Source organism: Sceloporus undulatus, chromosome 5 (genome assembly GCF_019175285.1).
Source record: "Sceloporus undulatus isolate JIND9_A2432 ecotype Alabama chromosome 5, SceUnd_v1.1, whole genome shotgun sequence".
In the NCBI taxonomy this organism is placed as follows: domain Eukaryota; kingdom Metazoa; phylum Chordata; class Lepidosauria; order Squamata; family Phrynosomatidae; genus Sceloporus; species Sceloporus undulatus.
Genome location: NC_056526.1, coordinates 37,195,931 through 37,208,822, shown reverse-complemented (window position 1 = coordinate 37,208,822; position 12,892 = coordinate 37,195,931). Strand labels below are relative to the sequence as shown.

The following is a 12,892-nucleotide window of genomic DNA, read 5'->3' as shown; positions in this document are numbered from 1 at the left end:
AAAACCCCCCACTCCTGTTGTTGGTTTGTTTTTTGGTTCTGTGTCTAAAATAAACTTTTACAATCTTGTTTTAAAAATCCCTTTTTCCATTGAGCTCCACCCTGCTAGGATATCTTCTGGTTTTACCTTGATCCAGATTGCTCCAGCTTTAGGCAAAGTGATTCTAGTTCCTAACTTTGATAACCAGCTGGCATAACTATGTGATCCACAACAGAGCAATCATTTCTTTGTGACTTCTGGAGTAAAAGCAACCGACTCTTGCCTGTGAAGGGTAGGATAAATGACACCACACCACGGCAGGTCTTGTCAAAAGGCAATACTTTAATGTTCAAAACTTTCTACACAAAGTGCATTTGTGTTTTGCGTTGTCTACTTCACACCTGGGAAGAAGTTCCAATGAGACATTCTTTTCTCCCTGGGCAGCTTCTGAGATGGAAGAAATTCTCACATGAGCACAGAAACAAAACATGGCTGGAGGTCTACATCTTCTTGTGACTCCCCACTAAAATGAGTGGAGAAGAGAGACCCCCATGGAAAGCAAAACTAACCAGACATAAACAGATCCCCCCGCCCCCAAATGTGGTACATAAACCTCTCTCTCTCGGCTAATACGCACAAATAATCCATTTTTGTTTTTGTCTTTTAACAAATTGCTCTGGGAAGAACAGCTATGTCCTCAAAGCCATTAGTAAATAATTAAAAGGGAAAGGCAAAATATTCTCCAAAGATAACCTAGTCCTCAGTTGCTATGGTAACCGTTTTCCTAGGCCAGAAGCCTTTTGCTTTACTCGTAGAGTGAAACGAAAATACAAGCAACAGGAATTCATATATATAATTTTTTTTGGAAGGAAGAATGGGATTCAGTTGATAACAAGGAGATGGCTATGCTGTTAGAAATTCAAGTTAAACACCAGAGCATTACATAACAAAAGCAGGCTGGGATCTCTAAAGTCACGAATGCACAGTAGCACCTTCGAAAAAGAGATATGCTGCATATCCTTGCAATGAAGGCCAGCATGGAGACTGCATATTCACAACAGAGATGACAGGTTAGTTTCCCCCCAGTTGTCTCTTCTTGTACCTGCACTTTATGAACAACTTTTTTTGGTGCTATGAATCAGCTGCCAGGCTGTCATACTCAAAAGAGGCACTCCTTTGCAGACTTACTTGGGAGTAAGTGAAATTTGGTTGTGAATGGGAAAATCCCTTCTCACAATGTGGGACAGTCTCCTCACAGTCACACAGGCAGGGCCAGCTCATCAGGACACCAAAGCCTTGCCCCAGAAATGCCAGACCGAGCCAGAAGCCCATTTGGTACCCGCTCCTAGTCTATCTTCTGGGAGGAAAAAAAAAACCAAAACCCTGAAAGCACAAAGCAAGCTCAGAAATGAAAGGAACCCTAAGGGCTAGTTTGCACTAGGGGCAAAAGTCCACATGGACTCCTGCCCCCAGCCCAGAGCCACTTTGCAAACATTTTTCTCTACAGAGACATTGTGTATATTGTCTACACTACTCAAATGTCCCAGCAGAGTTCCTGGGGTCCACTGCTGCTCCCTTCACCCCTTTTGAACTTTGTCTGGGCCAGTTCCCAGCCCAAATGGTGAAGTTTTTCCTTCCTTGGCAGCTCCAGCTCCAGCAATTTGGGCACCTTGTCTGATATTAGCAAGTGGTTCCAAGCTGGCGGAAGGGCAGAGGAGGGAAAAATCTCACCATTTGGGTCAGGAATTGGCCTGCATACTAAAATGGTGTCACAAAACGCCACAATAAGGTAGGATACTCTGAATCCAGGGTGGATTGGGCCATGTATCCTGTGGCTTATTGCTCCAGATTCAAGGGGAGGCTGGGTTTTTTTAAGGGGTTTTAAGCAGTGTAGACAAACTCTATGAAAGAAATGATCAAAACAAGAAATGTGTGTAAGAGAAAAGTGACTGGCCATAATACCATTCTCAGGACTCACTCAGACACTGTAGCCCATTCCTTCTCAGGCTATCTGATAATGGGGCACTGGCAATGTTTTTTCACTAATGCATGATGGACTTGCACCATGTTTGTACCCACTGGCTATAACTGTTCCTTTCTTTCTTGGAAACTTGTTGTGGACTGACAGCTGATGGCGCTTAGTCTGGCACTAGCTTGTGGACCGTGACTTTGGGTAGCACTGTTGTAGTATGCCACACACTATATGCATCTCTGACTGGAAGAGCAATAATGATGGCTGACTATGCCATGGAGGAAGGTTCCACTTTTCCCTACCATATTGTGGATAAAAATGCTTTTTCCGAATACACATGCTGAAGTCCTGCGTGAAACTTTTGTGCAAGAAATCCAATATTATGCTGATATTTACCTTCATGGGATAAATATATTAAGGAAAACACCAATAACTGAATATCTCACAGGAAGCATTACAAATATTGTAAACAGCATGCCAGGATCATAGAGATGGCACACTGAATAATGTAGTGCTCTGGTCTCTATGAAGTTGAGATGGAGGGTGAAACGCTGGGTCCTGGATCAGATGATCCAATTGGTAAGGAAATTGCCAAGGATATTACAGATTCATTGCAGGCATATTTGAAAGCCATGATCTTTTGCATCCATATGGAACTAGGAGAACCATTTTCATCTATTGTTCTTGGATCTTTTCAATGATTCTGGACATCAGCCTCAAGAGAAAAAAAGATATATAATAAACTTTGTCTAATTTCATAGTAACACATATCTCAAAAAATAATTTCTCTCTTAAAATCAGTTAGAGAAGCTTGCCTCCAGGTAGATGGCTGGGGCCGGGGAATGATTGATTGCCATCAGCTAGAACCAGTCCTTTCTCTACAATATTCTTGGAGCTGCTTCTGTTATTTTGCTCCTTTGTGGTCTGAACATTTTCTGCATTACCCAGCTTTCATCCAGCATTGACCATTTCATTTCAGTCTTTTGACTCATAAGCAAACTCACTAATCTGAGAGGCTTGCACTATTATGATCAAGATATTGACTTGCTATATGAGCAATATCCCTCAAGACAGTGACTTCCAGTCTCCACTGAAGTGCTTATTTAGTTTCTGATGTAGAAATGACTAGAAGATGAAGTTGTAGGGTGACCTGACATTGAAAAGCTACAAAGAGAGTCTAACAGATCTTGCATAAACATTGCTCAAGTAATACTCATCATATCCTGTCAAGTTACAAACAAAGCCAGTGAACTGGACTGATTTTATCAGGTCTACATAAATCTGTAGCAAGAGGTGATGACTCAACACTTCAATTTTCTACCTTCTCATTGAGAAGGAGGCTTCTTTGTGCATTGATGACCAACTTCACATGTATTCCAGCATGATCTTGTTTTAATTTGGCAGAAATCTGTTGTTTGGGTTGAAGAGCCCTGAATGGATGGTGTTCTCATCCAGACATGGAAAAATCGCTACCTTTAGAGGCACAAGGCAGAGACCTGAGCTACCAAGACCCTTCTGAATATTCTTTGGCCAAATTAAATGCTAAATAGGAAGTCCTAATGCCAGAAATACTGTTCAGGATAAACACTACACAGGAATGTCTAATGAGGATGCATGGGAACTTGAAGGTATTTCCTCAGAAGATTACTTGTTGCAAGGAAAGTGTTGAATCCAGACAGAAAGCTTTTGTAATATAATTTTTCCTTCTAGCCCATTTGTGTTTGAAATGAACAGAGAATGAGCAGTTTGAAGGAGAAAGGGAAGAAGGGGATTGCTGAGCTCTGAACAGACCCCTCACAGTGTTAGCCATGTGGGCCCAGTCTAGAATTTCTAGAGGAAGTTCCTCCATTGGTATTTTCAAAGACAGCTCTTTACTGTGACTGTGAGTTGATGCTTTCTCAAATATGTTTGCTGGAGACAGACTACATCATCTCTGGAGAATGGGACTTACGTCTGATTAAACATGCATGAACGGGTTCTAAATAATGTAGGATTGAACCTACCATGCTTCTTGACTGTAGGTCATTCGGGAGGCAGAACTACACATTATAATGGAAGCCTAAGTTCCCAGTAACATTGCAGAGATTTAAAGGCAAGCATGGGAAAAGTTGAACATCCAATGGGAAAGGTTTAGCATCCTTAGATTACATGGGCATTTCCAAGGCCAATTTCCCTGCTGCTTTTCATACCCCATTTTCCATCATTTAAGGCTACACTTGAAATGAACAGGATCAAAATTACAAACTGGTTACATGCTGCCTTTCAATGTGAGTGGGCTGTTTTGATTGATTAGTTTTGGTCTTTGTTTTTCAAGCACAAATAAACACAATTTCAACATCAAACTGTTCAATACCAGATATTTTGGAAGGGCATACATGTGAAAAAGTTACATTGGACTGAGTTATTCATGAGGTCTCACAATGAATTTGTACAAGCAGAACCCAGCAGGAAATGTAAGATCCCTACTTAGCAAATACATTCACACACCTCTTTTGGTAGGCAATGTGAGAGCTCTGTTACCTGCATTGGTTTTGCATTGGAAGAGAAAATGCCATTTGACTGCTTCATCATATGGATTAATGGCTGCAGAATCTACAATGTACATAATGAATTGGTCCCAGCATGACCACAGCCTGGAATAGTGGTGGTTAAGAAGATATGATGAAATGTCAGTCTCTACTTGTAGAATCTTTGTTTGATCCGTTCAGACTGAAGTGTATGTTTTGGAGTGAAATTGGGTGAGGAAGGGTTGCCTTTTCTCTGCCCACTGTGCTCTCCTGCCTTTGAGAATTAACAGGAAGCATGCCACAAATCAGAACAAAAAACAAACAATGAAAACTAAGACCACTGTTATTGCTTTATTAATGCAGACCAGTGACTTCTCTGAAGTAGTGGATTCTCCTGGTCTCTTTTCCTCCAAAGTTTTAGACGCTGCTCAGTTCTGGTTTTATATTCTCTAAGAAAGATGTATGATTATCCAAGAGATGAATTCACTGTTAAAATTCCATCTCCTGTTCATCACAACACATTTGGTATTTACTGCCTCATTACATACAGAACAAAGCAGCTGTTTGGCCATATAAATCAGCATTGTTCTGTCTTCTTAAAAAGAATATGCTGCAGACATGGCTGTTAAAAAGGATGCAACCTTGGGTCCAAGTATGTGGAAGGAGCCCACAGAGGCAGGTATACCTTGTGTGAGAAAAAAAAATGTCTCATTCTGAAGACAAGTACTCCCCCACTCCTGGGTATGTGATGCTCAGTAGAGAGGAGCATGTTGGAAGGAAAGAGTATTGAAAATCCTTCTGCCTGTTTCCCCCAAAGCCCTTTAAAGTTGGTTACCAACTTTTCAACCCCCCCCCAAACCCTATAGATGTGCCTTTAACAGGGCTTTAATTTTCCAGCACAAAGTATGTGAAAGTGTTCATCTCCATGTTATAGAGACTTTCACTTACAACTTTCTATAGATCATGTTTTTGTCAAAGGCACAGGAGCCTGCCATGTTTTTTTTCCTTGTCAGTTGGCAACTTTGCCTTCAAGTTATATCTTTGAATGTTGCCTTTAAAATGAAATTGATTATGTCTATTTTACCAAAACCAGGCTTGGCAGAGAACTTGGCTGGTGGTGAAAAAAGTAAGACCCAATACAAAGGCACCCTGAAAGGAGGACTGAATCACTGGGAATGTGTTATATAACAGGGAGTAAGAAATTGGCCTTTTTGATTTTGAGAGTGATTCTTTCATCTAATCAGATACTAACTCCCATGAACCTCCCGGATGATCAATCCACTCTTCATATACAAAGCACTGAAAAGGTAAGGAGCAACCCTTCCAAACATTCACTAGTAAACAAATAACCTATCATATTGCATATACGTACACATACATGTACCCTCTTTCTCATTCTCACAAGGCCAACTCCTTGTGACATGTAGTTTGGTGTCATCACATGTAAAAACTATAACTAGCAGCTGCTGTGGGGCCTGATTTTGATGAGTAGTACAACAGCTAGGGAGGCAATTTAACCATTTCCTTTTGTGCCATGATCCTGATGAAAATTATTCCCTGAAGCTGACACTTGGCATGGGAGGGAATTACTCATTGACATGAACAGGGGCTGTTATTGTGCCAGATAACAGTCTGTTGGTGTGATGGGCTTTTCATCAGGACTTTTGTGCAGTAAGAACCCTTCTACCAGCATTTTATGTTTCCAACTTCGCTTCTCTCTAGCAGCAGTTATTTATAGTTTTTAAAAACATACACACAGTACTAAACTATGTCGTAAAGCTTGACCCTCACTATCAACTTCTGGTGTCAGGACCAAAAAAGTGCTAATTGCTTTGAATTTTTTAGAATGGCTGGAGGAACGTCATCTGATGCTGTCCAAGAGTCACCACACTGGATTTAAATTGGAAAGCCATAAAAGAGTTTTTTTTAAAGGGGGGGGGGGAGGATAGCTCACAGTCTTTTCTAGAGATTGCTTGGAAATATATTTTTGTGGGACACTATATGAGATTTAGGTAACTAGAGAGCTAGTTACACCTTATAAGTCAGGTTCATTCTGTTCCTCTGCTCATTCTCTTGAGGTTGCTGTTTTCTTCACCTTTTAATATATTTGTAAAAAATAGCATACTTTTCTCTAGAGATGTTTTTTTTTTTTTTGCACCTCTGGGCTTCTAAAATAGACTCTTCACAAGTACTGAATAGTAAGGAAAATAAAATATAAACCCCACACCCCTAACAATACAGAGAAGCTTCCCCCAAGCATCTTTTTCCTCTGCATTACTTTTTAAAAAGCAAAATCAATGTGAAGCAAAGTACTCAGTACTCACTGTGTGGTTACATCTTATCCTTTCTGCCACAATGACACTTCTTTTCACTTCTCCAAAACTCACCTAAACTCAGCTAGATGACCAGACTCCACAAAGTTAACATGTAAGGAATGGAGTTTCACTGACATTGCCTGAAAAGCTCAATAACACAGAGACAGCCAACCTCAGCTCTAGATCTTGTTGTACCCCACCCCAATATCTCCATATAGAGCAACGTACTGCCCACACTGATCTGGTAACAGACATTTCCTCTTCTCCCCAGAGGAAAGCATGAACAATACAATTTTCCTCAAAAAAAGATACCCAAGCCCTAAAATCCAGGTTCCTCATTTCATTTTGAAATTATATTTTCCCCAAGACCTGGGCCTTTTCACACTTAGCACTTTCTGGAAGTCCTAAGCTCTCTGTAAAAAAAATAAATAAATCATTCTATATGTCTGTACATATATATTTGTATATGTAGAGGAGTAAACGGCTGCCTTCAGCCAATTATTTGGCTAGAGGCTCTTCACCCGCTTAACCCAGCACTCTTATCTTTTGATTCCCTTGCTCCACTGTTTTCTTTGCAGAGGCGGTGGTCCCATGCATGGGTGGGGTGTTCACATATTGCTTTCACTCACTTGTGTCTCTGAGGTATGGAATAAAAGTTTTTGTTTTCCACACATATGCACGCACGCATGCATGCATGCGTGCACACACATACACACACAGACATACATATTTATATTTTGCGTGGTTGCTTGTTTCCTTTTCCACAGTCCTGCCATTTGGAACTGCTAGTAGGAAATGGTAGCCCAAACACGCTCCTTGTTCACATTTCATTATTTCTCCCTGCCCCAAGGAGACTCATCTGTTCCTCTTGCTGACTCCACTCCCCAGCTGCAACTCAGAAGGAATTGGGGAGCTGTGATCTGCAGTCCCAATCCTGCCTGAGCCCTCTGGCATGCCACCTTCCCTTGGAGAAGGACTATTCTTGCAGAAGTCCGTCATCCATGAGGGCATGGATAAAAAACCCCTTGGGTCAACCGAGTAGAACTGCTTGGCCTCTGTCACTGCAGAACCTCGCGAAGAAGAGTTGGCATGGAGACTGCTGGTGCTGTTGCACTTCTTTATCAGTGCCAGACCTTGTGGTGGAGGTGGTGGTGAGAAGAGAGAAGTCAGAGAGAGGCTGCTAAGGGTCTCTGACTGTTCACTATTGTTGCCTCCACCCCTTAGGCTGCTTCCAGCACCCTCCTCATCAGAAGGGTCCATGGAGTCATGGTAAGGACAACCTGGACTAGTACTTCCTCCACTGCTGTGGCTTCGCTGGTGCCGCCGGATGTTCTGAAGAGTGAAAATCCCACGACCCTTTAAGCTCTGCCTCCGAGAAGCAGGGGAAAGTGGTGCCACCAAGGCTCTTTGGGTGGCTGCTGCTGGCACTGGGCACAGTGTTACTGGGAGATCCAGTGCACACTGGGGTGAGTCACTGAGGTTTAAGCTGTCCTCCAGTGTGGTCTGCAGGCTTCCTTCTGAGCTGTTGCTCCTGCTGTCATCTAAGGAGGTGTCACTCTCTGTGGTCTGCAGGACCAAGCAGCAAAAAGAGAAGCAAATTGTTGATTTCTAGTTGTTATCATATTTATTTCTATACTGAGTGAGGGAAAGGGTTAATCACCTATAAATGTGTGGAGGTTAACCTGACGTAACCTACTATAGTTTGTCCCCAGCTCACCATATGCCACTTGGCGATGTCAGTCAATTCCATACCCTTCAACATTTCACAAGTGAAAACCTGTGGCCAAGTAACATCAGAGTATGATTAAGTTGGAAAGATTTATTAATGGGAAGAACACACAAACTACGAGAGGCTGCAGCAGTTAGTTTTTGCCCCAGCTTACAGGGAAGGGTAATATTCTGCCAGCTCCTGTTCTCTCTCCCTATAGAATTAATTGAATGCAAACCCCTTTTCCTCTTTGAACTCAGTTTGCAGCAATGGAGGTAAAGATGAAGACCAAGGGGAAAAACTGAGGAGAAGAGGGAAATAGGGACATTTTAAAAGCAGCAGAAAAAGTGGAACAAGAGATGATTTATTAAGTCTGTCATTGTCAAATCAGAACAGTTGGAGGGTATGCAGTTTGTATATGGGCACTATTTCAGGCCTTTATTGCTACTCAGCCATGTAAGCTGAGAAAAGCAGGATGTACCAGTGGCCATGTTGGCTGGAAGAAACCAGAAATTATAGTCCATAGTAGCTCTCATGTTTGACACATTGGGAAAAAAAAAAAAAACTATTTTCTGTTACTTTGCTTTAAGAGACCATGCAAATTTGTGGTCATTATTACATGCTGTGTTAATGAATTAGGTAAGTTAAGTATGCACTGTGTGGAGAAATGCTTCATTTTAACTCTCCTTAATCTTGTGCCAATCAATATTGTTGGCTTTCCTGTAGTTCTAGTATTATAACAAACAGAAATTTTTCTCTCTCTGGAGTCTTACTACCCTGTTAATTACTTTATACATGTATTTCAGGCAACCTGCTTAATTATCATCTTTTTCATTAGTCTATCAGCATTTCACTGTTACATAAGAGGAGTCATGCTGCCTCAAACCAAAGGTCTATCTAATCCAGCATTCCCTCACTGGACAAACAGATGCCTCTGGGAAGCTCACAGGCAGGGCATTGAGTATAATAAGCACCTTTTTGTCTGTGTTCCCTAGCAGCTTGTATTCAGGAGGCATGCCACCTCTGATATAGGAGGTAATATAAAGCTATTATGACTAATAGGTACTGTATTAATAACTTTATCCTCCATTAATTTGCCTAATCTCCTAATTTGCCTAATCATTTTGTGAAACAGTCTTAATTGGCTGCTATCATTATATCACATAAGAACTTGGAAGTAACACATTATAAATAACTATGTTACATGTTGGCCATCTTCATTTACATTTCTAAGCTCTGATCACGTGGTAATGAGTCCCATATCTTAAGTATGCTCTCTGGGAAAGAGTACTTCCTTTTGTCTCTCCAGCTTCTCCCACCATTCAGCTCCATTAGATCACTCAAGGTTCTAGTCTAGTGAGAGAAGGAGAAACATTTCTCACTATCCATTTCCTCTACATCATGTATACCTTTATCCACTTCTATCATGTCTCCCTCATGTGCCCTTTTTCTAAATTTAAAACCCCTAAACATTGTAACCTTTAGTCATGAAGGAATTTCTCTAGAATCCTTATAAGACAGAGCCAAGACCAGCCTTAAGAAAAGGAAGAACAAGTTGAATATATCTGAAGACAAGATGAAGTACAAGGCTAGGAATTCAGGAGATCTGGGTGGTTGCACAGTTGATAGTGAATTTCAGCTTCCACAACAACCATAAAAGTGAGTTACAGTGGTGTAAACCTTGACTCACATTACTGTAATCCACTAACATCATAATTCACTGTGTCTGTACTCTAGCAGATTATAGCATCTGGGGAGAACTGGACATTCTAAATTAACCCCTCAGCCTGGATTTGCTGATGTATGAAGGACATGTTCTCAAAAGAACCCTGTACTAAGGCATAACTCCACCAAAAGGGGGAAAATTCAAGAAACAGTAAGAAAATATGGGAGTATTAGGAGTGGACCCCCCCCCAACAAAGCCCCCTCCCCAAAAATTTGCATGTACAAGGCAAGGAGTTTTCATATTAAGAGTCTTGTGTAGACTCATCCAATAAATGAGGACCATCTCTTTCCTCTTTTCCACCCCACAGCATGTTCTTTTCATGTAAATGTAAGGCTAAAACATCCGGCTATGGACAGATGGTAGCATAGTAGGTGTATGTGCCCTTACCTGATGGATAAGGGAGCAGTTCACACTTTGAGATTGCAGTGAAGCCCAAGAAGCCTGCAGAGAGATTTTAGGGAGATTCTCTGGACAGGGAACTTCTTCCTGACTTGGCTGACTGGCAGAAGGAGCTGGAAGGAAAAATTCTGCTTCTTCCAGAAATAGAGTCTTAGATGCATCTGGAGAGAAGGGGCTGGGAGGACCTGGCAGAGTGGTGTGGTAGTAGAGGAAAGAAATTAACACATAAAAAGAAAATGTCAAAGGCTTTATCTTTCAAATGTTTTTTTTTACAGGGCCCATCCATATTATCTGCTTGATGAGGAAATTAAAAAAAACATCAAGCTGTGTTCTGCATACTTCTCACACAGCTTTCTCCTTCCCTTTCCCTAGCACAGGGATGGACAAAGTGTGACCAGTGGGCTGCATGTAGCCCCAGGCTCCATTGGCGGTATGTGTGTGTCGAAATTATTATTTATTTTTTATGGGGGAGGAGGGGTTTTTTGCTCCCAAATGTGCCTCAAAAACCCTTCAAGGGGCGTGGATGGCATTCCCACCATGTTTGGGACCCACCTTGGCTGGGCCAATTTAGGCCCAAGAGAGGCTTAAAAACAAAACAATACAATACAGGAAATGACTTCAACTCACTTCTTGTTCAAAAAGCCTCCTATCCTAGGTCTGATTTTTATTTTTTTGTTGTTGTCCCCATTGGCACTTGGGAGCAAAAAAGCAAGGTTTCCTACCCTTTCACAGTTGCCTACCACTGCCCTACTGACATCCCCCAGAAGCAATAGAGAAAGCATCCACCAATTCTACTCTGGCCTCATATGTTGCAAAGAGAGAGATTAGGAGAAGCACACTTTTCTAACTATTCGTACCTTGCTACAGCAGCTTTGTGTCTTCTCTGATGTCTGGTCTTCCCTGAGTAGTTTGGAGAAGGGAAATCCACCCTGGGAAGATCAGTCAATTCCAGAGAGAACACAGTTGGAAATGTGAATGAGCACCCCCCACCCACCCTTCCAAAAGGGACTGGGGCAGGACCCATCATCATTTTCAGCATGGCTTTCCTTTACCATATCCTTTAGTGTATAAGAAAAGAGAGGATTCCAAAGATAATTCTCTGGTGAAATGCCTGCTCTGTTATGAATCTCAGTGGGCAACCTTTTGCCAGTAACTATCTTTCTTGATAGCTTTGGCCAACTCTACATTACAGAGTTCTTGGAAAGATTCAACACAGATGAGGACCACACATTCTGCTCTGAAGATACTGGCGGAAGAGCAGGATATAGAGATGAAGTAAATACATAGATTAAATCAACAGAGTGTATTTTTAAGTAATAAAAAGCAATATGTTAATAACATATTGCAACTCTACAAATGACATTTGTTTAATATAAAAAATAAAATATTTTTTTAAAATAGCATTACTGGTTCTGCTATAGTTCTGTTGAAATGCAAGATATTACCTACCTTGGTTGCTCTCATCTGTTAGCCAAGACTGTACTGGACTAAAAGGGATTTTCTCCATTTCACATAGGTAGCTTTCTGGAGCAGGAGAAGCATCTGTACTCGTTAAAGGGAAGAGACTTTCCTCCAAAGGCACAATCCCCATGGAGTTAGGGCTGTCCTCACCATCCTGGATAAAATAAAGATGTTTGCTATGTGAAATTTCATATATTTCTACATGGGCTGTATCTACACTACAGAATGAATGCAGTTTGACATTGCTTTAACTGCCATGGCTCAATGCTTTAGAATTCTGAGATTTGTAATTTTGTGAGACATTTAGCCTTCTCTCCCAGAGAGCTCTGATGTCACAACTTAGATTGTATGCCATGGGCAGGTTTACTCTCATCTATTTTATTGTTTATATGTACGTACAGCGCTTTGCAAATCTACAGCACTATATAAATAAAGCTTAATAACAAATACCACCACCACAACAAACTACAAATCCCAGGATACTATAGGATAGAGCCATGGCATTTAAAGTGGAGCCAAACTGCATTCATTCTGCAATGTAGTAGCAGCCTAAGAGAGAGAAGGAAATGGTAAGAAGGGCCCAGTTCATTATTTAAATCAACCATAATTTGGCAGGATTGGACTGTTGCTTTCAAACATCTGGAGGGTTTGCCTGTCTGAGGACTGATGATACCTTCACCTAGAGCTGAAGCTAAGCAGGTCTGGGTCTGGTCAGTAGCACTAGGATGTAAATTCATTAGGGAACCTTCTCTGCACCATCTTAAATTTCACAATGGAAAAAAGGAAGGATAGGATAAATTACAAAGGCCAAATAACCAGAGGCCT

General features: G+C 41.3%; 1 protein-coding gene across 2 annotated transcripts in view; it reads right to left on the bottom strand.

The window, feature by feature from the left end:
• Positions 1-317: 317 nt before the first annotated feature.
• CACNA1I (calcium voltage-gated channel subunit alpha1 I) overlaps positions 318-12,892 on the bottom strand; it is a 412,300-nt gene continuing 399,725 nt past the window's right edge. For both annotated transcript variants that reach the window (XM_042468134.1, XM_042468135.1), the window contains 3 exons: positions 12,056-12,221; positions 10,595-10,791; positions 318-8,339 (listed from right to left, as the gene is read on the bottom strand). In XM_042468134.1, coding sequence (XP_042324068.1) covers positions 7,629-8,339; positions 10,595-10,791; positions 12,056-12,221 — 1,074 coding nt within the window. In that variant the 3' untranslated portion in view covers positions 318-7,628. The remainder of the gene's footprint in view (positions 8,340-10,594; positions 10,792-12,055; positions 12,222-12,892) is intronic.